At 49.7% G+C, this 26,632-nt stretch overlaps 8 protein-coding genes across 8 annotated transcripts; 5 read left to right on the forward strand and 3 right to left on the reverse strand.

Moving 5' to 3' along the window:
- Positions 1 to 316: 316 nt before the first annotated feature.
- BKA55DRAFT_544460 (uncharacterized protein) lies at positions 317 to 969 on the forward strand (the record flags this gene model as incomplete). The annotated part of the gene is made up of 3 exons (XM_046190712.1): positions 317 to 374; positions 432 to 546; positions 606 to 969. The coding sequence occupies 3 exons, from the start codon at positions 317 to 319 to the stop codon at positions 967 to 969; spliced, it is 537 nt and encodes a 178-aa protein (XP_046044341.1).
- Positions 970 to 4,472: 3,503 nt separating this feature from the next.
- BKA55DRAFT_580640 (uncharacterized protein) lies at positions 4,473 to 5,371 on the forward strand. Its single transcript, XM_046193968.1, has 2 exons — positions 4,473 to 4,728; positions 4,778 to 5,371. Exons 1-2 carry the CDS (start codon positions 4,628 to 4,630, stop codon positions 4,893 to 4,895), a joined length of 219 nt encoding a protein of 72 aa, XP_046044342.1. The 5' UTR covers positions 4,473 to 4,627; the 3' UTR covers positions 4,896 to 5,371.
- A 533-nt stretch (positions 5,372 to 5,904) lies between these two features.
- Positions 5,905 to 7,218, forward strand: BKA55DRAFT_145546 (uncharacterized protein). The gene is made up of 3 exons (XM_046184911.1): positions 5,905 to 6,584; positions 6,634 to 6,743; positions 6,798 to 7,218. The coding sequence occupies exons 1-3, from the start codon at positions 6,270 to 6,272 to the stop codon at positions 7,045 to 7,047; spliced, it is 675 nt and encodes a 224-aa protein (XP_046044343.1). The 5' UTR covers positions 5,905 to 6,269; the 3' UTR covers positions 7,048 to 7,218.
- Positions 7,219 to 12,130: 4,912 nt separating this feature from the next.
- BKA55DRAFT_145636 (PIF1-like helicase-domain-containing protein) lies at positions 12,131 to 15,069 on the reverse strand. The gene is made up of 2 exons (XM_046184912.1): positions 14,171 to 15,069; positions 12,131 to 14,054 (listed from the first exon to the last, which is right to left on the reverse strand). Exons 1-2 carry the CDS (start codon positions 14,902 to 14,904, stop codon positions 12,614 to 12,616), a joined length of 2,175 nt encoding a protein of 724 aa, XP_046044344.1. The 5' UTR covers positions 14,905 to 15,069; the 3' UTR covers positions 12,131 to 12,613.
- Positions 15,070 to 18,659: 3,590 nt separating this feature from the next.
- BKA55DRAFT_544463 (uncharacterized protein) lies at positions 18,660 to 20,501 on the forward strand (the record flags this gene model as incomplete). The annotated part of the gene is made up of 2 exons (XM_046190713.1): positions 18,660 to 19,703; positions 19,749 to 20,501. 2 exons carry the CDS (start codon positions 18,660 to 18,662, stop codon positions 20,499 to 20,501), a joined length of 1,797 nt encoding a protein of 598 aa, XP_046044345.1.
- An 834-nt stretch (positions 20,502 to 21,335) lies between these two features.
- BKA55DRAFT_710258 (uncharacterized protein) lies at positions 21,336 to 22,855 on the reverse strand (the record flags this gene model as incomplete). Its single annotated transcript, XM_046200778.1, has 2 exons — positions 21,437 to 22,855; positions 21,336 to 21,371 (listed from the first exon to the last, which is right to left on the reverse strand). The coding sequence occupies exons 1-2, from the start codon at positions 22,841 to 22,843 to the stop codon at positions 21,336 to 21,338; spliced, it is 1,443 nt and encodes a 480-aa protein (XP_046044346.1). The 5' UTR covers positions 22,844 to 22,855.
- Positions 22,856 to 24,840: 1,985 nt separating this feature from the next.
- Positions 24,841 to 25,882, forward strand: BKA55DRAFT_695529 (uncharacterized protein; the record flags this gene model as incomplete). The annotated part of the gene is made up of 2 exons (XM_046200160.1): positions 24,841 to 25,174; positions 25,233 to 25,882. The coding sequence occupies 2 exons, from the start codon at positions 24,841 to 24,843 to the stop codon at positions 25,880 to 25,882; spliced, it is 984 nt and encodes a 327-aa protein (XP_046044347.1).
- Positions 25,398 to 26,405, reverse strand: BKA55DRAFT_145695 (uncharacterized protein). The gene is made up of 3 exons (XM_046184913.1): positions 26,151 to 26,405; positions 25,801 to 26,099; positions 25,398 to 25,605 (listed from the first exon to the last, which is right to left on the reverse strand). Exons 1-2 carry the CDS (start codon positions 26,157 to 26,159, stop codon positions 25,875 to 25,877), a joined length of 234 nt encoding a protein of 77 aa, XP_046044348.1. The 5' UTR covers positions 26,160 to 26,405; the 3' UTR covers positions 25,398 to 25,605; positions 25,801 to 25,874.
- Positions 26,406 to 26,632: the final 227 nt, after the last annotated feature.

Genomic DNA, 26,632 nt, shown 5'->3' on the forward strand with positions numbered 1-26,632 from the left:
AGGAAAATAAGATTTCATAGATGCCGACCTTTGCGACGTCACCTGCCACTCACCATCACCAACATGCCTCGACTTCTACCGACCAGGCCGTTTGATCTGCCGCCGGGAGCTGGGCGGCCGAGGGAAGGAGATGGAAGAGTTCCTGGTTAAAGTGGATGCCGCTGAAGTCCAACATCCGCAGTGCAAGCCCTCCGTGGCAGTTGGTGAGGAGCTACGGTCAAGGGAGCTAGTAGGCTCTTCTATCGACAGGGATTTCATCAACCTGGAATGCTCGATAATCAGCCACGGATGCCGGAGCTCTTGACAGCAGTACGCAATGCTCGACACTTACTCGGGTACTGGTGGGGTGTCGCGAGAGGTCCCCATGGCTGGCTGTATGTGGTTGAATAGGTGCAAGAGGTTTGGGTCACCTACTAGACAAACCTTCCCAGCCCTGCCAGTACTCTCCATTCGCTCTGGGATTGTCCCTGTTGGGCAGACACTCGGTCTCGCAAGGAAACGTCACAGTGAGCCTTTCAACGGCTCCATCGGTGACTTGACGCAAGGGTACTCAGGGCGCTGGCAGGTTGTCAGGCTCTACATCTGTGCTCTGCCCAAGACCGAAGGCGCCTGATCATGATTGCATTGGCACCTGGCGCGACGCCCACTCTTCCCCGAGACAATACAAGGAGATGGCCTGCTCCCCTACAACAGCATCGGAAAGGCGCCCCAGCTGATGATCTGGTGTCACTCTGGGACGAGGTTCGTGACATTGATATCGCACGGTACTTTAGTCTTGCTGGAGCACTCCACCACTCAAAGCAACTCGCAGAGATTGTCACCACGATAGTGGAGTACTTCTACCACCTCGATGGCGGCACAGAATCTGATTGTGGGAGTTGGCAAGCCTGCAAGGATTCACCCTGTCATACCGATTCCTCAGAGGCACCGCCTCGATTCATAAGGAATCTTGCGATTGACTTGGCGTAGCAGGAGAGTTTTGGGAGATGGCATACTGTGATTCGGGTGGTATTGGATGGGAGGCTTTGCTAGTTGGCGGTATCGAACAGAAACAGGATTCATACGGTTTGGCAAGGGATCGAAAGCTTATTGGCCTGTATTGAATCAGTCACCCAATTCACCACCATCATGACGACTTTTCATTTCGACTCGCATGTTTCTTTGCCAGCCGCGCCGCTACACACCCCTAACCGCCCATCTCCACGATGCACTTGCCTAATAATCTCCTCAATTTTCAAGTTAGTTGCAAGTGGCAACAGCAGTGCGTAGAGTTGCAGTAGTTCTGAGACGTCTTCAACTGAACGTCCACGTTTCATGGTAACCATTACACCTACAGGCATGAGTCGATAAAGCACCATCACGCCGTATCAGATGGGTTTTTGCTCGTGAGTTTACGCTGTTAGAAACATCGAGCGCTCCAAGATGGAATCGTAACGTTTTATCAAGTCCACTTGAGAGTCTAATACCAATGATGGTAGAAAGGTATCTGATGCCTGATACTGAAATAACGGAGATCGTCAGCACCAGAACCCTGAGCCTGTAGAACACACCGACACGGCTCTGGCTGCACTTGGCCAAGTCCTTGAGCAGTTCGAATCAATGCTTTTCATACCCGGTTCCATCGCAAACCTAGTGATGATGTTTGACCGGCCACAATACGTAGATCATCGGCAATACAACAACGATACCGACTTGGGTACCGACTGAGTTCGCTATGAGAGTCAAAGAAAGTCGACTCTCGTGGTTTTTTTTTGGTCTCTCGGGCGTGCTTCCATATCTGATGTCGGCGATCGTTCCACTGGCAGTCGTGGCCTCCTGTTTCACCAATGACGAAGGAGAATGTTGCAAGTGAATTGGCGGAGGCAAAGTCGGCAAGTTAGCTCACGAGACTCGGCACACAGCCGCGTTACTTGTTTTCACACGAAAGGGGTCGGTGATCAGTATGGAGCATCCATCTGGCAACGCTCTGCCTCGTAGAAGGACACGCCAAATTGCCACAAGCCAGATTGACAAGCGGCCGCTGAGGAGGACGATGAGTCGGCGCCTGGTCCACCAGACACATACACGCCAATTCGACGGAACGGCGCGAAGGACTAGGGTTAAGGGGCGTCAAGGTCCGAAGACCAAGGCGCAAGGTCTGTTGGTGGTATTGTAGGCAGAAATGCGTTCTCGGGATGGTCAAGGGTAGTCTTCTCGATTCAGAACGCCCGACCATGACATGTCACGCGAAGAGCTGTGATCTCGCCCACCCACGTCATCCTGTCACTGACGAGAAGTGTTTAGACCTTCACGATGCAAAACGTTTCGTTTCAGGATTGCAGTTATAACCCAACTTGGTTGTTTGTGCGTTCGGGTCGCTGGTCAACATGGCCAGGCCTACGCTCTCAAAATGTGATTGCCGTATCAATGTTTGGTTCGACTTGCCCCTTTCCATCATGCCTTGTCAAGCAAGCGAAACCGACAGAAAAGATCTTGAGAAGACGGCGTGATTCCGACATTACCTTTCAGTGGTTCGAGATTCTATTGGCGAAGCCAACGCATAATTAGCCTAGCAGGCTGCTACAAGCATCAAGCCAGTACTCAATCTGGATTGCGATGATCATGCACCATTTGCCGTCTGGTGCGTTGCAGTGACCTGCCTGGAATTGAACTCAGATTGTGTCTTCCTGTTCACCATGGCTTGAGCTATATCGAGAACATATGTGACCTGATCAGACTGTATCGATAACATCTGGCCAGCGACTGAATTAACTGCGTGTTTACGAATAGGCATTACTATTGCTTCATATATAATACAAGAACCGTGTGCCTTTCAAGCATCAATAGAAATGAACAGGCTACCTGATTGGTACCGGCCTCTGGATCCCTCACCACGAAATAGGGTTAGGAACGGCCTTACGGCGCGTTGAACTCAGCTCTTACCTCATGAGTGGTTTGAGCTCACATCTCGCATACAAGTGGAGAAATGCTCAGGATAATTCAGCCTAGCGATGGAGCATAGCAGTCCCAGTACGTATTGTTTATGGTTACTCCTAATGTGTACATTCGTACTTATTACTTTTCGTCCCCTGCTTCAGAACCCTGCGTCCAAAAGACTGGACGTGGGGTTGTGCGGGGCAATGGGAGCAACATGACGTAGCCAAGAAGTCTGCTTTTGCCCGCGATCCATTGAGAGGAAAATACAACACCTGCATTTGGTGCTCGGGGTAACGAGGTACGCCCTAGTCATCAGACAAGCGGTTGATTTTTCAGCCCTCACAGGAACGGCTGGATAGACTATCTACTGATTTCATCCCACGGTCACTTGAACCCCTCCACTTGATATGTTTTGTAGACGCGCCGGATTAGACGCGGCCCGCACCGACACGCAATGCGCAGATCATTGGGTGTGGATGTGATGCAACGAACTACACATGCAAAATGGCGCTCCTGGTGACTGCTGGTACATTGATCGAACGAGCTCCTCTTTCCATGAGGACGCGGGCTGGCATATGAAGTGTCGGTAACACGCGACATACCCGGCGGGTTTAGGTTCCCATACGGCGCCCCCTCTTTAGAGGGGGGGAAATGGTTGTATAGGGTTATAGTTGTTGGTAGGTACAGGCCATGGCCGATGCGTCAGTGTTGCCGTTGTCATCTCTGTTCCAGGTGGCATGTAGTGATCGCGAATTGAATTGTTGCTCGTACCACGTCCATGCCTGGTGTCCGTTTTTGTATGTCTGATGCAGCTTTGCCTCCAGGTGAAACGAAGTTGTCGCGCCTTTCTTCTACGTATTGCAGTATCATATCCTTGAACAGTTTCATTCACTTCTCGCACCAAAAGAGGTCGTGTTCTACCGTTTCCTTCGTCTGACGTAGAGGGTTGCTACAGTCAATGGGCAAACGGGTCCGGAAGCCAGGACAGCCGTGCACAACTTGTCGACCATGTATAAGCCTGGGAGCCACTGAGTCATAGCGATACCCCTAACGACATGCTTGGCGGGCCAAATGTCCTTCTCATGCAAAGGAGGAGCGTCAATCGCCACAGCTGTAACAGCGAACAGCAACAACATGCGAATATTACCACCTCCCAGCCTCGTCTTGACAGTCGTACTATATCAGCTGCAGGGGGGTTGAAAGTTGACTGAACCTGGACCAAGACGCACTGATGTTCAACATTGATGGCCTGGTAATTCAATTAGCTCCTGTTGCATGGGAGGTTAGCGCGATGTGGAACTGTACCCCTGAATCTTTGTCTACGCAGCCTGCAGCGGGTAGGCGACGTCCAGCCGCGCCAGATTATGTGGTGGTCCGTGTGAGACTAACCTCAGCAAACTCGAGGGGTGAAACCCGATAGGTTCGTCCTGCGGCTCGAAGTCTTTGGGCAAGGATGAGCCGAAAATCTCATTCACGAATAGTAATGAGGTACCCTACAGCGATCACACAGTATACACTCTAGTAGCTTGTGAACAGGCATACCCCTGACTCAGTACGGAACAAGGGGATTGAAAATTACTAGGTATGTGATAGCTTTCTGTTGTTTCCGTCTGTTTTCCCGTCCACTTTGCAAGCGACTTTTTGAAATGAGCAAAACCGACACCAAAGTGAGGCCTACTGGCAAGATATCAAAGGCCAAGAAAGCCAGTCCATGTTTGTAGTGAATGCCAAAAGGTACATTTATCTAATCGAACTACGGCAGGTAATTAATTACGAACACAATCAGGTATACACTCGAGCTGAACATCCGAGGTACAACTTATAGAGATATAACAAAGATGAAGAGCTCACCAATTGGCAGACGGCATCAGGCTTCACACCAAGAGCCTCAGTTCGAATGTCCGGTATGTCAAAGGCGTTTTCATCGCAAGGACCTACTAGAAAGACACTACAAGCGGTCAGTCATACCAACTCCATGATATGACAATTCTGACAGTAGGTTCGTGTCAAACATGAGGAAGGCATGGAGTAGCCGGCTATTTCGGGTCACACGAGTTGAATTTGAAATGTACAGGGAGCCCATTTGCAACTGATGGTTGAAAATAATTTAACAGTATGGCTTGGCAATTTAGGTTCGGAGTCTTTTGTTTGTGGCACTATTTCCATTGATTCTTGCAACTCCACTCTGAAGGCGCAAACAGGGCGCTAGGTCCGCAGGGGAGTTGAAAGCTGACAAGACAGGGATCCGAGCTAACGTAGGCGGGCGCACAAAGTGAGCCGATCTCTTATTGATCGACAATGCACACTCAACCGAGGACATGCAATCTTTGCTAGCGATGCATGGTGATTGACTCAAAGGACTTTAGCGTCTTCTGGCAGGTGCATATGCCTGGGCTCCCTCAGCTGGCACCGTGGCTTAGTCACCTGCGACGCGAGCTTGGACATGTTGGCGATAAGATCCATCTTTCTATTTCTAGCCGCTCACATCCAGGCAGCAGTGCTTTTGTCGCCCATACTCAACGTCCCTTGTTCCAGGCCCCTATATGGTTGGGTAACCATTCGGTAAGCTGAGGACGAAAACTCTGCCACCGAGAAAGTAGGGGCTTTGTGTCCATCCCTTAATTAAGGCACGGTGCTAATTTGTGAGGTGCGACGAGCTGACTTGACCCGTGAACCTAGCATGCACGTGTCTTGTTAAAACCTACGATTCCTAGCGGTTTCTGTAATTTAACAAAACTCGCCTGAACTGTCATCCCTTCAGCCAGACTCTTCAACGTCCACAGCACCCAAATGCTCGGCACCATGTGCTAAGACCCTATTCGCAACCATCGAATACGACTTGAAGAATCAAGATGGCATGTTAATAGAGAAGCACATTTTTTCTTTTCTCACCCGATAGCTTTAGCGAACAGCTCTCGACACGAACTCTTACTTTGTCTGAATATAAGAGTCCCTTGCCTTGATTGCTTCAAAACTCTGATCAATCCCGGAACCAGCCACAAATAGATGCAGTAATTATATCTATCATATCTGGCCGCTAAGCTCAACAACAAGGAAGATACTCTATCGCTCGATCAATCTGAATCAGTGCCTTTCGTCTCAAATGGAGGAACAAGGTTGCACTCTGCCCCCATTGTCGGACTTCCTGCGTTCGGCCGATACAAACACACCTACGAGCGAGCCCTCTCCGACTTCAAAAGATACTCCTTTCATCAAAGGTCACAGACTTTACTAGCTCAATACATGGATGATTCGCTTATATTCTTATAGCTGCTTCCTCTTCACAGAGTCTTGGCCGAGCTGGCTCAGATTGGGCCAAGCCGCCATCGCTTCTATTTACTCCCACATGTCCCATGAGCATAGATGCTTCTTTCCATGGCTCCAGAGAGACCACCCGACCACTCGAAGTCGATACGCGCCGTCAAGCAGTGGAAACGGCTGTTCCTCCAGCAACACTTCCCCGTGTCTATCATCAACAACTACATCCCGCAGCATACGCCAACTCATCGCTAGCACGGGCGTCTCCTGCCGCTCAGGTACCGGTGATGAAGCTATCCAACAAACGCCCTCGCCTACCTGAAGACAATGCATTAGGCGGTAACGGGCCCGTTAATAATTATTCTTCGTCGTTAGTTCCGGCAAAAAAAAGCAATACACGAGCCTCCCAGGTATGAACCTCGTGTGATCTGGAAGTGCGCAAGTACTAACAGGAGATAGGCGTGTGACAGTTGTCGGCAGCTGAAGGTCAAGTGCGACGAGACAAAACCATGTAAAAGTTGCAAGGAAAAAGGTCATGAATGCAAGTACGGTGACCCAGCACCGAAGACGTATGTTGAGGAGAATCTCGTTGAGTTGAAGTGATAACTAAATATTATAAACAGTACCAATAAAGCTCAAGCCGGTTTTTCAGCATGTATAGGGCAATTAGATCAGAGATTGACCGCGGTGGAAGCGATATTAACCAAGCATTTGGCGACATCAGAGCCCAAGCTGGAGCCGTCAGTGGAAGATGAGGATGGTCGTGCGCCCGTATCGTCTTTTGCCACCAATGATGCTTCTACCGACCCAGCGAACTTCAGATCCATAGCTACACCCGTACTAGAGAGAAGACCTTCAAGTGCCCCACGGTGATTGCGATAAGGCTTTCAGCGGACACAGCAACATGAAGCGCCATGAAAGGCAGTTTTACAAGTCCGATTTAATTGGTAGGAGTTGAGAAATACATGTTAAAAAGACGAGACCGTCCTACAACAAGGGACGAATTAGAGAATAAGCCTTAGGCGATCTTGCGTCCCAGAGTGGGCACTATGATAAGATGACTTGAATGGGTCTGGTCAAAAACACTTTGCTGGGAAGTCCGGCGAAGCTCCTCGACGATGGGATGTCATCGTGGAAAGGAAGCTGGAGGGTATCAAGATAATACAGTGACGTCCAAGGTTGGCTTCTCGTCCAATGTCAACAAATCTGTTATTTTAGCAGTATAGAACGCGAAATCTATTGCACATATGCTTCACACTGGTGCAGGGTGCCCACGTTGGGAGAACATAGCTGAGTATATGCAGAGATACGACGATTGTAAAATCGCAGACAATGCCGGCAAGGTAATTATATCGAGGACTTATATCAAGAAAAACCCGCATATCACTGCTCATACTCCTTGAAGGATGTCGTCAAGCCCATGCTCAACATCGTCAAGACATGGTTCTGGTATGAGTGACAGACACACGTGTAGGAAAAGTGCAGGGATGAGACTAGGGACTGATCGTGGCCCCCACATTGGGAGTCTTATCACACAAAGCTTGTTTGACTGCCACGATTCCGTCTCTGGAAGGTCTAGCGATGAGTAGGTCGTCCACATACACTGCAATGAACGCGTGACCTTTGACAAAGATCACTGTATCAGATAGTTAGGACTTGAACCCTGGCGTGTCAAGGAAGGTCATAGAACCGTGCACCACACCCTCAGTGCTTGCTTCAGTCCATACAATGCTTTCAAGAGCTTGCAGACTCTCTCACTACCGCCGTGGAGTATTTGGAGTTGCTGAACATGTAGCTCCCCAACCATAAGGTCAAAGAGGAGCGTTGTCTTGATGTCGTTTGTTCAGTCGAAGATCGGGTGCTGCCGCGATGGCAAATACCATCTCATGGCTCATCGGCTTGACAACAAAGGCAAAGGTGTCGTTGAAGTCAATTCTTTCTCTCTGCACCAACCCTTCCATAACATATCGAGCGAGCTTTGTACCGTAGAACTTGTCCATCTTCCTTTTTTTGAGCTTGAACACCCATTTACCCCGAAGGGGCTTTCGTCCTGGGGGAAGCGCCACCAGGGTCCAGATACCATTGTTGACCAGAGATTCGTATTCATCCTCCAATCCTCTCCACCAGAATTTACCATCTCCACTCTTTCTAGCTTCCTCGAAAGCTCTGGACTCGCACTGATCCATAATTCGGGCGACTAGGTGCAGTTGTCCTCCAACCTAGAAAGGCGAAGTTTGCGCTGGCCGGTATGTAACTCGATGCCAGCTATCTGCTGGCCGATCTTCCCGGCAGCCGAGCTTCTTTGTGCTCCTTTATCGCCTCTAGCGATGCCTCGGGCTCGTCTATGACAAGACGAATACTTGATCTAGCTGACTCTCGGTCTAGATCCTATGCCGCATCTCCCACTGGAGGCTCATCAGACATCGTCTATCCACAGCAGCTCTAGCTACTTCTATTTGCCTTTCTGGGCGCTACGGGGAGGGGTGAAGGCTCTAGAACTATGGGTTTTCCTGCATCGCTATCCCCTTGGGCTACTTGTCGTCGCTATGATACTCTCTGGTTACTCATCTGATGCGAGAGATTGTCGAGTGTCAGTTCAACATCTTCGATGACCTCGGAGAAGACAATATTGTTGGTCATAAATACTCGTCACCTTTCGACGAGGAGTGTGTAGTTTGTACTGCCTTCATAGCCAAGAAGCTGGCAGGGAACCCTTTTCTACTGTGTCTTCATTAGTTTAGAGGACGGAAGTAGAGCCTATCCTCATAGGCCGAGAACTCGTAGACGGCTGACATCCGGATCATAAGTGCCAGACTCAGTACGGAGTAGTGGAAATACCTACTATAGCATAGGGGTTTCGAATGCGGTGCAATGCCTCTAGAAAGTAATACCATCGTTTGAACACAGGTCCAAATTTAGGAAGTGTTGACGTGAGCTTTTCCAGAATGATTCGATTAAGAGCTTCAGCCAATGCATTTCGTTCGTGTTGCTCAATTCCTGTGTAAAAGAGTTTGATGCCTGTGTCCTGGCAGAACCTGACCAGGATGTTGCGTCGATTTTCCCCGCCTTGATCGAGATGCAGGACGTGGCATCGTCTTTTCGATCTTTCAGACTGTTCCAATGCATACCGAAAACACTCTTCGAACTCTGATCTTTCTTTGACTGTATACACCCAAGACATTTGAGTGAAGTCATCAATAGAACAGGCCCAGTATCAGCTACCATTTCTGGGAATGTTCCGGTAATGTCTTCATGAACACAGCCCAGAGGGCAAGTGCCATTCTTGGTCGGTCAGACGTGTGGGCATTCTCTGAGCTTGCCGTACACACAAGCTCCACATAGGTTTGCTGAAGATCTTCCAGCCAAAGTTCAATGGAAATCTTCACCAGTCATTTACTGCTCCTTTCACCCAGATGTGTAAGTCTTCCGTGCCAGAGGTATAGTCAAGGGTTTGCCACCGAAAAGGAGGCCAAAGTAGTCTTGGACTGACCTTCTTCTTGAGCTTCGTCGACCACATAGACGCCTGAGATCCTTGTTGCGGCGAGGACGGCCTTTCCCATGTTCGTGACCACTGCCTTTCCCTTTCGAAAGACGACTTTTGCCCCCTTCTTTTCTAGTACTGGCATAGACAGGACGTTCAAACGTCTTTCTGGAACATAGAGAGCGTTATCAAGAGTGGCCTTCTGTGACCCTTAGATCCTTGATCACGGAGGTAGTGCGTTCCACCCCGTTCTGGCATGGCTTTGGCAACCGCAATACCGTTGACTGAGAGTCCATAGTACTTGTGAAGAGCTGTAAATCTCTCGTGCTGGCGGAAATATGTGAGGATGCGCCACTATCTAAGACGTGCATTGGTTCGAGGCCTCGAGCTCGGAGGGATACCCGGAGACCCAATGATCCAGACAATGAGCCGATCAACCTACGGTGACCCTGGAAGTCATTCTGCCAGAGTGCCAGTCCAGCTTGGTCATGCTGAAGGTATACCAGCCTCACATATGTGGCTAATTACAGTTCATTATGAGCCTTCTCCCTCCCCTTGTCTCGACTCTACATTCCACGATGTCGTCTCCAGTAACCGGCTTTGCTACTCTCTCTTCTGAGTTTGGGGGAGTTTCCAGCACTCCGACTTCTCGTGTCCTTTTTCTCCACAGTATCCACAGCTTGACGCGCCCCGTGCTAACATGGCTCTATGTGTAGTCTTGGCCATGCCACTTTGTCTGTCCTCTTCTTGAGATGCTGTAAAGATGGCGGTTTCGAACGTGATACCCTCTTTGAGGATATGTTATGTCATGTTATCCAATGTATATTTCCCTCTTTGAGGATAGCGCTACGGTTGTTTGGGTCTCGGATAGGGTGAATGTTGTGGTTCTGATTGGAGGAAGCAAAAAAATACTTCATACTCTGGCCCGACTCCACAGAGAAACGTGTTGACAACATGCGGTTCCCCATTCTTCCAGACTTCATACGTCTTTAAGAGTTCGGCCCTGACTTCCCAAAGCTTATTTGCCTATTCCATGACCGAATCAGAAGAGTCAAGGGTAGGTTCTTCGTACCTGCGACATAGTTATTGGAAGATGGCGCTTCCAACAGGATGACATCGGGTTCCAAGGTGGCTGATCATGCTCTGTGCTGTCAAGATCCCCGTAGTGAATGTTCGGGCGTTGTATACTCATTTTGACTCCTTGCAATCTGGGCGTCATTATTCTGACTCAGGGTCTCCGTCGCTCCTGTAGAGACATTTGAGATGCCATGAGCCGTCATGATATCAACTTTGACAGCGTATAGGTGGTCTAAGGGACCATTCTGATCTATTGCCATTCTTCTTCGTTTTCATCAAAGAATCCCCAGGCGGTTTGTTCGACCCTTCTTTAGTCACAGTAAACCATTGCCTGTGAAATTGCCCACTCAACCTTCGTACCCCTCGTTGGACAGCCCCGCGGATCGCTATCAATATAGTGTCTTCACAGAGGTCTGGACGCATCAACTGTGCAAAAGCTTGATCTGAACTCATCGAGCGGGCCATGAATATAGACTCAGTGACCATATCGCTAGTTGCCTTTCTAGCTGCGCAAGCGCAACTGGGACAACGTAGTGTCTACATCTTGTGTTAGCGTATCTACCTATAAACTCTCTGCTTCAGCTCCTGCAGACTTGAGTAATCTGGCGTGAGACTTGTGATAACTGTTATGTCATCTCAGTCGTAGGCTTGTTCATCTTCACGGCGATAGGATCCCCGGTCCTGACGAGCTCGATTTGAGATCTGGTCTTGACCGATTCAATTTTCTCTTAGACGGTGTCGGTCACTACCGTGCTTTCATGTACTTACTAACTCGAGATATCAGTTATTCTTGAGTTCTGTTCTATCTAGTTCCAAGGTCGAGCGAGTTTTAGACATCGTCCATGGACATTCATCACGTATAGAGTATGTGATCTTTTGTTCACGCGTAGCAATTACCGGCGATTCCTCGCTATGATCGATTTGACAAAGCATAACTTACCATCCCCACCACTTCGAGAATCACACCACTTAAAGCATAACCAAAAAAAACCATCGCGCCATACAAATTCTGCTTTCTTTTGTGAACCACCTTACGGCACGACGAGATGATTTCCTGGGAATAACATAGTAACTCATTATTCTTTGGGTCTTGTCTTACCCCGGTCCTTTTTTACCCGGCCTTACGACGTTCCGTAGGTTTTAAGACATTGAAAATTTTGCAAATCTGGCTCTTCCGCCTTTGGCCTCCCACAGAGGGAGGAAGGCTTTCTGTATAGCCCATGGCTGTGATTTGTCTCCAAAATGGGCCGCTATGTTTACACCGATAAGGATGTCATTGATGCGATATTCGATATAACGGACGGCTCTCTGTCATAACATCAAGCCTCCGAGAAGCATGGGGTGCCTCAACCAGTCCTCTCCAAGAGACTTTCTGGGCAGAAGAGCAGAAGAGAGTTTACCCACCCTCATCAACGTATTTCTTCGAGTCAGGAGGACCGTCTAAGTCGTTGGATTCTGCGGCAAGAGTCTCTTGGATACGCTCTCACGCATAGCCAGCTTCGAAGTTGCGTCGAAGCCCTGCTCTGTCAGCAGGGAGATAGCAAGGTCCTAGGCAAGAACTGGATCTCAAGATTTGTCAAGGGTCATTCAACACTATCTACGAAGCTTGGGAGACGCCAAGAAGCCGCTAGGTTCAATGGGTTTACCCCGAAAGCAGTCAATTGGTACTTCAACATCCGGGAGAATGAGTACGTGTTGAATGTTGGAGGGTTCACCCTCAACTTCAGGATTAAGGTTCAGGATTAAAGTTTGAAGTCCTAAACTTAGATCGTAGGACTTTCATCTAGGACTTTCTAGGACTCAAGTCCTAGAAGGAACCAGTCGAAGATATAAGGTCTCAATAGTCCTTCGATTGCGACAGAATCAAGAAATATACACGATTCACCTTAATATCTGACACACTGTGGTGAACTTCCTCCACAGGGCGTGAGCCGTGTCATGTTGCCGCCTCTGTTCTATGCCGAAGCCATTATCTCCTTCCCAGGTAGTAGAGGCGCTGGGGAGGAGGATCGATCGCTCCTGCACGGGACGGAACTGATGGAAGTCGCCGCAAAAGATGACTATCGGAATCCCACCGAAGTCTCGAGCAGACTCTCTCAATCTGCAGAGCTGTTCGTTGACGGCGTGCAGCGTCCGAGCGCCCAGCATGCTGACTTCGTCTATGATCAAGACCTGTTTCTCCTGCCAGTCCATCTTGGTCTGCCCGTCGATGCGGAGAGCTGCCGAGCCAGACGATGCGAAGCCGTCTGGGTCACCGGCGCGGCCTACTCTCGTGACTGTGTCTTTAGAGAATCTGCAAGCGGAATGGATAGTGATTCCATTGATGTTCGCGGCCGCTGTGCCGGACGTCGCCGTCAATAGCAGGCGATGGGATTGTCCCGTACGAACGAACAATTCCGCGATGGCAGCAATGACGCGAGACTTGCCGGTGCCTCCCTCACCTCCAATGAATTGGCAGAGTTGGGGGGTTTCGTTGTCGTCGTGCCGCATCCGGTCAAGTTGGCGACATATCAACTGCAACGCTATGCTTTGTCTTTGGTTCAGTGTGAAGGACTCGGCCACTTGCCTTCCGGTCTCGCAAAAGGATGTGGATGGGCCGAACATAACGCCCGTCGATGGACCCGTATCCCGAGATGGGCCCCTTTGATCGGCATGCGTGGTAGGATCGTCTTGCTGGCCGGGCCTGTCGGACCCGCTGTGCGCCGCGACTCCGTCGGCGGCTGCTGTGCCGCCCAACTGATTCTGCAGTCCCTGGATCATATTCTCCCGTTCGCGGGAGAGACCGTTTTGCTGCGACTTGATGGATCTCAGCTGCTCCTGCCGGGGGATCTCTGCCCGCGAGATTGAACCTCCTAGGATGTGCGCATCATGATCAGGGATGACCGTAGCGCGAAGGTCGTCGGTGGAGTCGAGGGCAGTCGCTTGGAAGCGGTACATTTGCTCAACCATAGAAGAGATCTCTTTTGAGCCGGCTGTGATCTCTTTTCTCGTCATCGCATTCCTTAGCACGTCTATCAGGCGGGTCGCCAAACCGACACCACCAGGCCGGTGCTCTACGCCCTGTGCGTCGTGCCCTTCCGTACTGCCTGATCCGACTGCGTCGGCAGTGGGATCTCCTTCGCCGGACAATGCCGCCCACTGCCTGGCATCCCGCGCCACGTCCTCGGCCGAACGCCGCAGCAACTGGATGTTGTCCGCTAGCCACGTCATGCGCTTGGAGAGGCATGTCTTCTGTGTCTCCCAAATCCTGTTTATCTCGCCAGATGACTCGCACAGGAAAGCATGCCAAGGAATGAAGAGGCCAAGGTGTTGTACTGCTGCTCTAAAACCGGTCATGACAATTGTCAGCGCTCTGTGTTGGCGTCTCATACAATTTTCGGATATACGCTTGGCCCGAAGAGTCGCACCATTGCAGTTTGTCGGTCGGGGTGGACGTACCTCCTGTAGTAGGAATCATCCTCCTCAGTAAAATCCATGCCTAAATAGCCATCTAAGCAGACCGCCGCAAGCTGGTTTGGATGCCGCAGTGTCTGGATCCACGATGCCGACAATGGCCAGGCCCTGTCTAGTTCCACTTCACCCGAGCGGACGCATCCCCCCTTCCGCTTCAATTTGACGACCGACATATAGTCGTAAAGAGCTAACCCTTCCAGTCGCTGACCGCGGTACGGGTAAGCTTGCAACAGCGAGATCCTCTGTCCGGCTTTTCCCAGCAGCACCGTCTCCCCGATCGACTCGTCCAGCTCGCCCTCGCCGGCCGCACGGCGCAGGAGGGGCCATCGCCGGAAGATATGCCAGTAGAGAGTGCAGACGTTCAGAAACGTCCAGGCGGTGCTGTTTGTAAGTTCTGTCTCGTATCCCTGAAAATGGGCCAACACCTCGACCTGCGACAACGCCCGTTCCGTGAAGATTCTGTTGGCCATTCGCAGCAGAAATCGGCGCGCTTGGCTGTGACGGTTGTCGTCCTCGGTTCGACCTCGCCCATTGCTCGACTGATCCCCAGTACCATCATCGCCCAGGAGCCGAATTAGTTCTTTGGCTGCCACCACACGCTTCCACACCGGATCCTCCACTTTGGTGGCGTAGTTGGTCACGTAGTAAACGAGCGCCAGACCCTTGCATTTTGTCACAATGAAGGATATATCGTGGTTGTGTCGCAGCCCCACTGCCATTACCTTGTTCCATCGGTTCACCAGGCTGTGGCTGCGTCGAAGCCGCAATAGCCCGTCTTCGTCAAAGTAAGTCTTCTCCACTGGTTTCCAAGGCGCCCCGAATCGGCAAGGATTCTGCTTCGTTCCGCGTCTCCCGATCGCGTACTTGACGCATGTAGGGCTATGCGTGTGAATTTGTGTGGCACCTGCGCAGAAGTTCGCTTCTTCTTCGAAAGTCGGGGGAAATTGGAATGCTCTCTCCAATAGTGACGACACGTCAGACGTCACCGATCTCCCTGCTCGCACTCTCGCGAAAGACTCCTCATCGAGATCCTGTCAGACATGTGAGCGTTTATCCACCAACATGCCAGCTCCGGGTGTGGCATAAACGAACCTCCGTAAAGACACTGTCAACATACTCGGTCACTCGCTGCCGATATGCCGCTTGCTCCTCTCCTTGAACGTCGCTGAGAAGGGAACTCAGATACATATTACCCTGCAGCCAGAGGAGGCCGTGGAGGTGGAGCGCGCCCCTTTCATTGGTCTCTACTGCCCCATAGTACTGGCTGACCCGCCCGAATACCGAATCCTTCCCAACCATCACGTAGTACTGGAAGAACATGGAGATCTCCCGATGGAAGAAGATTGCCGAGCTGAGGGGATCCGATATCGCGAGTCGAGCCCTCTTGTACGCCTGATCAAGACTTCTTAGATATTCCTCGGCTCCGCCTGTCTCGCGGGTACGGTATGCAGCCAGCTTGAGCTTTATCGGGTTCGTGATATCGTTTGGGTTGAGCGTGAACCAGATGGCGGGGATGCCGTACCGAATTATGAGGGACTTGATCTTCCGCCGCATCGTCAGCCGGCTCTCCCTTGACATCGTCTGACGGTAGCCGTAAAGTGACAGGTTCCTCAGCAGCCGGTTGACGTCTGGATCGGCAGTCTTACCGCAAGCCTCTAGCTCTCCCCTCGCCTTCTCAAGCCTTGACGCGGTCAACTCTTGGATGGTACGTTCTACGTCCGGGAAATCACTCCTCCGCATGCTTGCCATGCTCACGCGGCGGTTTCTAGACCGCACCCCTATATTGAAAACGAGAAAGGGAAAGACAGGATGCGTTGCAAAGCGGCCGCCGTGTCGCTGGATCACCATTTTCACCCAAGCCTCCAAGCTCATGTTCCGGGACGATACGAGGTGTTGCGCAGCGGCTTCCAGCTCGAAAATAGGATGCACTTGCCCTGTCGCATCCTTGGAGTGCTCTTCGGCCTGCCGGGGACCGCCTTTGCCCAGCGGGAACAAGCTGGGAAATGTTTTGGCTAGAAACCAGGTGTCAAAGGAATCTGCAAAGACTTCACCACGGGAAACTACGATGTAAGGCTCGACGGCGCCCCCGTGCCTCACCTTGGCTGACCCTTTCCAGGTACTTCGGTGTGTATGCTCCCCGGGCCCCACCTCACCCATGGACTTGACGAGATACCGTAGCTTCTCCGCATCTGGGATGTCTGGGCGCCCGTCCAAGTTGAACATGCCGGATGATTCTGTTTCGTCCACTCGATCTCTGTTATTACCGACCCAATCGTCACCATCCTCACTAGAGGCGAAGCCATCAACTTCTGGTTCTCCTGATGTGATTAGGCCCTCGGCTAACGATGCCATGATCTCTTGGATATCTACCGGTTCATGATCGTCGATATCGCGCTCTGTGGGTGGGACAATGTGCGCCGTCTGCATCTTCTCCCTCGCCGAAGGCTCATTCCGTTCCAGTCGATCAAAGACTTGGGAAGGCACTCCGTGTGACGGCGCATCCCAACTATCCAATTCCGCCTCGTCAATTTCGATGTCGGCATACAACGGATTGTACCTTTTGAGCCACAGCAATGCCTTCTCAACGGCGTTACGTCGCACCGATAGTAACGTTGACAGGTCACTCGGCGCTGGTTTCTCCTGCCCCTGCCATGATATATGGACATCATCCATGACCTTCAAGAGCGGATGTGGGAGGACATTCGTTGCTAGCTCCTGCACGTTGTTTGGAAATACCGTGATATGTCCCTTCACATGTCTCGGGTATGTCGCGCCTTGTCTGTGTCCATCTGAGACGCTGTGCTTGGTGATGAAGCCGTAGCACGAGTTCAGCGCAATCAGCTTCTCCTCGACCGGCGTGAGATCCTTCAGCTCGTCAGGAAACATGTGCTCGCATCCCAACTGCGTGTGCAGCCGCGCTGCTGCCGATAACGCACCTCTTCCCAGGTGTCTCACGCAGTCTGCGCACCCGAGAATCTTCTGTTCTACAGGGAAGCACTGAACGCACTTGAAAGGTCAGCCGTCGCGCTTTTCGATGGCATTTGCCACCCACCAGTCCCAGTCAACATGAATGACCGGAAGCGCTCGATACCTGCGGCTAATTTCCATGGCTTGGGCCAGCTGAGGATGGAATCTGTGCTGTAGTTCGAGAGTGTTGGGAGCGGCTGAGGCGTGGAGTGGTCTCCTTAGGGGGCTTCGGGGGCTTCGTCTTGGCGCATAGGGCCATCATGATCTCGCAATCGCTTCCTCGACGATAAATGCATGGTGACCGCGGTCGAAAGCGGTGGCGATAGAGGCCGTGGGTGATGATGTCTGACTTTCTGTCGCTTGTACCCCTGACCTTTGAAGCTGCTCGGGCGGGGCTCATAATTCAAGTCGTCATGATGGGATGAAAGACAGTTTCCGATATCGCTATCTCTCGAACACATTCTGTGCACTCAACATAACGAAGCCATTAGGTGGCTGTACGCGAAAAATTTATCAGCTTCTTCGTGCTTCAAGATGATGGACGAGTTTGGGGCGAGATGGGCGGGACTAATTTTTCGGGCCTTTTGTCTTCGTCTCCTGCACTTACGCCGACAGCCACAGCCACTACTCAAAGCCACATTACCCCCCAGCCTCCAATCAAGTGAGGCCCGGCCACTTCTTGAGCATGAATGGTCTCGCCAACAAGAGATTCTAATCCATATTAACCTTGCCTCATTCTTCATGTTGTTTTATGCTCATAATAATGCCAACCAAGTTTGCGAGGGCGGCAAAATGCAAACGAGACCATGCCAAGACGAAGAATTTGTTCCCGCAATAGGTTTTAAAAAAATAAAAACATTTGAGAACAAATGCGAAATTCAGCGCTATGGCGACATGCGTCATAAAGAAAGTTTGACTTCCTAAATCTTTTTCTCCTGGCGCCCCGCTAACTATTGCTGTTGTTTTGGAAGCGGAAAAAATGTCGCCTGAAGAAACAGCTCTATAGGGTACGTAGGCAAGAATCATGGTTGAGGTGATGCTGATGCGGGGCGATCTTGGATCCTCTATTACAGGACGGCTCCTCCTTACAACCCCGCTTGGTGCGCCTTGACCTGGACGTGTTCTGCATCGGACGCGTAGCGCGATATATGCCCAAATGCTGCGCACGTGTCGCCAGCCATCGCGAGCTAAAGTAGCTGCTAAACTCTTTGTCGGACTCGACGCCTACCTGGTCAAGACAAACGACACGAAATAAATCATTGACGCCTAAACCAATAAAGCCGCCATCCCGCTCGATCTATATCATCACACCCAAGCACTACAACACCTGGGGGGTTTCGGTATTTTTTCTGCTTCGTCTTTCCTCAAAATCTCGATTTGTGCCGCCTCCATTTGGCTGAGATCAATTGATCAGCCGAGTCTCGACCAACAGCCAAGCTCAGTAATCTGACCGGCTCTTGAGAGTGTTCTTGCGTTTTAAGGTTCTCGAGTCATCGTATTTCCCAGGATGTCCCAGCGGAAGAGGCAAGCAGAAGTCTCAGGGGACCTTATCCATGCACGATGTCAGCCCGAATTTTCGAATCATGGAACAACCAGCGATGATAAAAAGCCCTCGGATGTGTTCTGTGACTCAGAAAAATATGGAGAAGTTTCAAAAAATAAAGTCAGCGGCGGCGGCCATAAAAAACGAAGGATCCAAGCGACAGATGGAAAACAGACAGGATGGTGGCCGGAAAACTATGCACCCAAGAACAAGAGTTGCCCGCATATCCAAAGGCAAATGAATCCGATCATTAAAGCCTACATGAAGGCAGGTCGAGAACCTGCAGAGATGTGGGAAGCAGACGGGTGTATGACCAAGGCAGTCAAAGGCTCTAAAGTGAAAAGAGTTACGCAAAGAATATTCGCTAAAGTCAAACTTCCTGATGATGTTGCCGAGTGCCTCAAGCAACTCCGGGAGGAAAAACAGAAACAAAATGCCAAGAGTGTTATTGAAAATAACACCTGTGATAAGGCAACAGATGCTCCTGTAACTGCTCACTACTCATCTTACCAAAACCATACGGGTGAATCGGCTCCGAGCACTAGCCACACGACGATGGACCACTGCAGCTCCGGCTCTCACAACACGGATCACGATATACCGCCTAGTATTATTTCTGTTGCTAGCGATGCGACGTCTCATGACATTCCAACAGAGCCTGTGAGCAGTACTATATCTCGCTTGAAGGGTGATGAATGGCTTCAAAGTGTTGATATACAACGATGCACAGAAGTGCTTCAAAACATTCCTCACGGCTGGTATATTTTTGAGCCTGGGTATCCTTTAAAGGAGTCTATTACGCGTAGGAAACGTGTCTCTGCAACCGACCTTATATTTTTTCTCAGCAAGTCCAATCACTGGTCGCTTTGTCACCTTAACACAACCACTGGCCACCTCCATCATTACAACTCTTTAAGAGGCATCGATATGTCAGTTAATCGTCTACGATCATGGGTATCAAAAGAGCCGACAATTAGAACCACTACTGAGATCACTATTTGGGAGAAGGTATGCGCTTGTTTCCCTTGAATAAGTTTGTCTGACGCGCGACAGGAATGTCCCCAACAACGAGATGGTTTCAATTGTGGAATTTTTGCACTAGCTGTTGCACAGTGCCTGGTCGAGAAGAAAAGCATTCCGTCGCAGGTAAACACCGAAGAGCTTCGCAGCTATTTTGCTGAACGCATTGAGTCCACTCAGCAATTGACACCACCGGATCTGGATTCCTCGCTTTCACCGATCCGTCCCGTCATCCGCAGCACTAGTCTGCCCGCCACCTCCAGGTCTTCACAATCTATATCGATCAAATCCCATGGCTTTTTTGAGGATCTGAGAAGGGAAGAGGAGAGATTGGAAATAGGACGACCGGTAATAGCGAAGAAGGAGGTTCAATTGTTGAGCATGAAGCAAGGGCTTGGCTCCCGTCGACAAAAGCTTAAGGAAAGGGAAGATATGGCGTCTATTCTACGAGGGCAAGTTAGCGACCCAGAAACCACCGAGGCCGTTTTGGTTAAAATTGAGGCTTGGATAAACGAATGTCCCGAGGGCGTTGGTATTATGAAAGAATGGATCAACGAGATGAAATCTGATGCCGCGTCAAGAAAGAAGTCAATGAGGGAAGAAAGTAAGTGTCTCCGCGAAAAGCTGGGAACTGTTGAAGCGGAATGCGACGATATTCGCAAGGAGGTGAAGCAACTAGAGGACCAGATTCCTTCGCATGAAAAGGAATTAAAGGCTATGTTGGAAACCGAGCAAGATTTGGCCCATATCAAGCAGTCTTGTGCTGAGTTTGCGAAGAGTAGATGATGGCGATAGTGTATTGAATCATACTCTTGGTGATCATTGTGGGATATTTTGGGTGATCATATTTTGGGTGATCATATTTTGGATGATCGTATTTTGGGTGATCATATTTTGGGTGATCATTGTGGGTGATCATATTTTGGATGATCATATTTTGGGTGATCGTATTTTGGGTGATCATTGTGGGTGATCATATTTTCGGTGATTATATTCACATTACCATTAGGATTTATATCACTAAATAGGCAAATATTATAACGAACGATGTGCTATTTGCTTTGTGCAGATGGAGAGGTTCGAAAAGCCACAGGTCTCCATCGTTGGTGAGCACAAAATCTTCTGATTGTAAGGAGAACCTGGAGTTTCTCGGTGACTGGCGGCACTGATCGGGAGTTTCGAATGACCTTGGAAATGAGGGTCGCTAATTATCGTCATTCCTTTAACACGTGTGGCCCTCCTCTCCTCACATAGATGACTGCGGCTGTGAGTATGATCTTGCTGTAAAGTGGCAGCTCTGTGCTGAACTCTGATTGAAATTGTTTGATCCTGGGTTGCTTACAACGCGCCATAACATACACGAGGACGGCAAGCGGCAAGGGGAGCATTCACAATCTACACCGGATGGCAGAAACTCACTTGGGTGTCGTCTCCTGAACAACGTAGCAAATAATGGTCGATTCCATCAGCCTGCACTAAAGAGAAAAGAAGAAAAATGGCAATACAAAGAGAAAAAGATAACAAATCTTTCCGCAGCAGATTGTGAAGGTCCAGACAAACCAAGCAGTCAGTCAACTAGTGCTCTGATGGTCTAACCGCCTTATGAATTGATCAAAAACCTCAAGGAGGCCATCCTGCTGCAGGCCGTTTGGGGGACTAAAATTCGACTCCAACAGGCAAGCAACAGCATAGATAACCTGTGCATCAGAATCATCACGTACAACACCATAGTCCTTCTCCTCCAATTGGAAATCGCGCTTAAATTGCAAAGCGGCAATGATCTGCTTAGGAGATTTAAACAGAGATTTCCCACCAAGGTCAAACTGCTGAATATTTAGTTTTCCTTCGCAGTAACTCATCCGATCATAGATTTCAAGCTGAGGCGAGAGAGGCAGCGACAGAAGTGATTCGGTTTCCGAAATAGCCCATTCCAATCCGCCCTTGAGCTGCTTCCTCATAAAGGTCTCCGAAATGCATTCGATACATGGCTCAGGCAGCGTCTTGTCATGACTAGCCTTATATTCCTTTGCACGAAATAAAAGGTGACAGGCTCGTAACGCAGTATTGTGTTGAACGATCTTATAACCGGGGGAACCTTCCACCTTTCTCCAGTAGGCCAACGCAATGGAGGTCAGGTTCCGACACGTAGCGGCTCTGATGTGTTCACATTTGTGCAAAGTCGAATCATCCGCTGTATAATCCTCCTTTTGTTTGACAGGAGTTTCAGTACCGGATCGCTTCAGATCGTGCGTCTCTTCAATTCTGCATCTGCCTTTCAAGGATGGTGGAGTCTTGGGTTGGATATATTGACCAGGTGCCGCCCTTTTCTCATTACACATGATGTAAATATTGAACAGTAACCTTTTTGGGTTCTCCATTTTCATTTCGTTCTCCAAAGCCCGGCACCCCGAAGCCCTGTAGCACTTGATGATGAATTGGATGGCTGCGCCTCCAGGCTTGTGTTGCAGCCAGTCTGCAGCGTCTGACTTGAGCCTTGATGCCAAATTCAGGCATCTGGCAGCACCATTCGTGGCATTGCCTCGACGGACGCAGATGAGACCGTAGACAAAGCTTAAAACCTCATCAAGACAAACATTGGATGGGAATGCATAGCCAAGACGACCGGAACATCGTGCAGCGAAAATCAGAGTGTAGCCGTCAAGTTTCTTCTCATGCTCGTCACAGTCTTCCAGTGAGACCTTCCGGAAGTACGTGTAAATGCTGTCAACCCTCAAAACCATTTCAAAGGATTTCGGGGCCATGGAAGTAAAGAATACGCCAAGATGTATCTCGGAGCGACTGATAGACTCGAGCAGCGGCCGATCAACACCTTCAATGTCATCCCCCTTATTCCAAGTTACAATGCGGAGCTTGCTTCCAAAAGCCACCTGGATATCATGGGGTGCTTGTGGTAATGGTTGCTTGACCTGGCCGTCCGTGTCGATTTCGGTTGTGACTCTCATGACAGAAAAAAGGGTGGCATTGAGTAGGAGACTGGAGGTGATGATGCACTGGCAAAGGCGGGAAAATAATCTGTATTTGAAGACTGAGGCTTCAGGTGATAGGCTATGAGTGCAAGAACAGACAGGGCGCTTCCCTCCCCGTCCAAGACCCTGACCCCGAATCATGGCTTATCTCCTTGGGGCGACTTCCTTACCTCTAGCTCTTTGCGGTACGAAAGTCAGCAGATTTTAGCAAAAGCAAACATAAGATTTCCAGCATGCCGTATTCACCTTAGTTTGCCAGATTTGGTGGGTCCCCTATGCTTACGATCGTCAAGTCCAGTCGGCAAATATTTTACCGATCTATCAATCCCTTTCAATTCGGCCTAACAGGCATGCCAAGACACGTGGGTACAAATCATCAGAAGCCAGGATGAAGAAGATGTTAGATGTCGCCCCTTGCAAGACAATGCATCCTCAATTGCTCAATCATATTTCTCGCTGAGCAAAGCCAGACGAGGGCTGGCGCTTGAATCGACATGGACCTACCGGGTAGGCTTCCCGCCCGTGTGACACCATCTCCATGCCGCCAGCGAGAGCAGGAACCAGTCTCGATCTCTCGGCGCATCCCTGCATAAAGTAGCCGCCAAACGGCATCAAGGGTGATTGACTGGATTCGCATTGAGCAATGGAACCAACAGGGCCTCGGCCCAGCTGGATATGGAGTGTTGAAGTCGGCACAGTATACAAGATATGCGCACACAATGATACGCAATCTCTCCCCATTTATCGGTGCGCCGTTCTGTTCATTTCCCAAATGGCGTCGTGGCGTAAATAACGAGCAGTAACGGTCTTCAACAGGGTCCGAAATAGCGGGACTGGACTTTTGAACTCAATGCGGGCCGCCCCCACGTCCGGCGTTACGTATGGCGATCTTCCCCATCATGCCGAATGGGGAGACTGGTATGCACACCATTGGGAGCCATGGCGGCGGACCGGTACTTTCTTTTCTTAGCGCTGTTTTCTCTCCCTGGCCACTACCCTCAGCTGCCAAACGCTCAGACGCATCAACGGCAACTCAAGTTTGACATCGGACGGACTGGAGGCGACCCCGACAGAGATGTCACTTCAGCTTAGAGCGACTCGCTCAGCTCAAATAAGGCTAGTAGACTCGAGCTATTCATAGTGCATTCAGCCAGAGGGCTTATGAGTAGGCGGATTGCAACGACATCTTGACTACGACGCGGACCGGGTTTCTTTATGAGCCAGATCAAGTAGAAGTGTGTAATTAGAGCTTTAAACAGAAACAAGACCTTTTAGTGGACTGAGAATGAGCAGGGACCACTTGCTGACGAGGATGCGAATTACCAGACTACGCGAGACCTCAGAATGCTGTTCTAAAAAGCTGGTGAACCTCAATACTGACCCTCCAGGTCGCGTCCTTTCGCGTAAAATGCGCGTAAAGTCGTGCACTCTTTACGCTAAAGATCACAAGATTTCAATATTAAACCTCATGCATAAATGACCTTTTGTAAACTGATTTGCCAGAGCGTTGCCCTGAGCAGAGGGGAGATCTTCGATAGTTTACTTGGTGACTTAATTGCAAGTCTCAACTTCTTACCCTATACATTTTGTCCATCCTTGCAATCGACGGACAGGGAAACTTCATTTACACAAAGCGAACCTTGACCTTGCATAATGTTAAACCGAAGCGGCCATGCAGTAAGCGGTACAAAATAGGCAAAGTCATCTGACTAAACATGTCTCAAATCGGAATAGCGCAAGGCAAGCCCAAAATGAGGGGTAAGAAGCCAGATAGAACACAATCAATGAACACAACAAGTTGAATGCACAATAATTTACCTAACCGGTTCAACACATAATAAACGATTAACAGTCAGTGTACGAGGTTTTGTTTTTGCTTTGCTTGATCTCTTTGATCCCCGGACGCTTGCGGTCGCTAAAGAGACAGCCGCAGAGCAAATCGCTTAGCTAAACCAACGTAATTAGTTCGTACCCCACCTTTTCTGATCCGGTGGCTAGCACCAAAGACTGTGCAGATTTCGTCACGCCTGCGTAGCTATCATTCCATAACTTGGAAATCTTTCCACGGGTAGTAAAAACTTTACGGGTAGTAAAATCTTTACAAGTAAAATTTTTACACATGCGCAGATTTTCACATTATGGCCACCAGTAAGCCCGTGGGCGAGCACTCAGCCCCTTCTCACCCATTACTTCAGTTTTTTTATCGCCGAAAACAAAACCACGCTGCTAATGTTAAGTATATCGTTGGCGAAGGGCATGAACTATTCAACGATGTTCCTATCGATGAGCTTGTATCTTTAGCCTTTTTCTCGACGCCAACCCACCTGAAAACATTTGCACGGGGCAACCCCGAATTGTGGCCACTCGTTCTACGAATTTACGAGTCCGATGAGAACAGCGATCTGTTCCGCGATTGGCAGTTCTTTTGTAAAACGATTGGTGATCGCGGGAGGCGATCGGAATATTTACTTGGTAATATTTGCTCTGGTCTGATACATAACATAGTCACTGCTAACATAACGATTTGAAGAGGGCGCCATTAAGTTTGGCACAGAACAAATTCCTCAAAGTTGGCAACACTTATGGCAACTTCGTAGTCGTGAGCTCTTGCAGCTTCTGCGACGAGGCCGCACCGAACAAACCACTCGCGTGGACGGCCAGCCTACTCATCGCTTACGTTCGAGCCTAAATGAGCATTTGGGTGCGGAATCCCCCACTGCGTTCACATCTTTTTTGGACACAGATAGCTGGTTTATAGCGAGAATGCCGGACGTTTCCAGACTCCAAATTACGATCAGCAATTTCTTATATATTGGCATGAGCATGAGTTTCAAGAGGGCACAGGAGAAACACCATCTGACCGATGCTGTGCGTCTCCACGTTGCGGGAGAGAGCGGCGGCGACTTCAAATTAGAAATTTTCGTAAGCACACACATAGCAAGAGCTATCACTGACGCAATACGCGATGGAAATGAAGAGCTATTGAGAATTATGCTTGGTGACTATCTCGCGGAAGGCATGGACGGTAGTCTTTGGAAACAAGAGGAGAAGCACTTGGGGATCCCAGGGCCGACAGCAGCTTTGAGAGTGGTACCTACCGAGGACGAGGATTATAGGTTGTTTATTATGCTTCGGTTCTCAACAGGCCAAGAGCTCTTTGGTTCTCTTTTCCCTATTTAGGTACCAATTTGAAGTCTGCCTTCATTACAAGAACTCCAGTATCTTTGGGAAGATCTTGATCATCAAGTGGCTCACTCGCTCTCTTGCGAATAACACCGCCATGACCCCAATTGATAGTTCCTTCGCCCCCTTTCCAGGACATCAGTCGATCATAAGGAACGGCCTCGAAGTGATGGTATTCGATGTATTCAAAGTCTCCGTCGTTGGTCCGGTCTTTCTGGTCTAATGTCAGCGTTCAGGTGCATTGAGAATGGCGGATCGGAAGTACCTCGGGCATGAGATCAATCTGGAAGGCAATGTGATGGTTTTCAAGCTGAAGTGTTGGATACCGAGACGAGACTGGAGTTGTATGAAAGCGGTTACGGTGTTTGTGGTGTAGTATGCCAGTCCATATCAATCAATGATCGCGTGTTGAAGAAGTAAGTTTTGAATGCTTGATGGCAGCGTTAGGCGTGAGTTAGGCACACATCTCAGATGATATGTGGGGCAGGCATGTGGGCAAATGGACTAATCACCCCACTTTTGGAAAAAACTTTATGTTGTGTAATCTCTTTTTCAGACAATGAATATTTTCGACAGGTAAAATCTTTACCTCATGTGGTGAAAATTTGGCCGTACTATATTTCGCCTAGCATAGATCTTCTACAACATTGGCTGAGTTCTCTTATATGCATGTCTACAAAGCCACAAACAACAACCATTGCGCACTATGTGTAACATCAACCTTGGAATCAAGTAAGACCATTCCAA

The sequence above is a fragment of the Fusarium redolens genome (assembly GCF_020744475.1).
Source record: "Fusarium redolens strain MPI-CAGE-AT-0023 chromosome Unknown BKA55scaffold_18, whole genome shotgun sequence".
Lineage (NCBI taxonomy): Eukaryota > Fungi > Ascomycota > Sordariomycetes > Hypocreales > Nectriaceae > Fusarium > Fusarium redolens.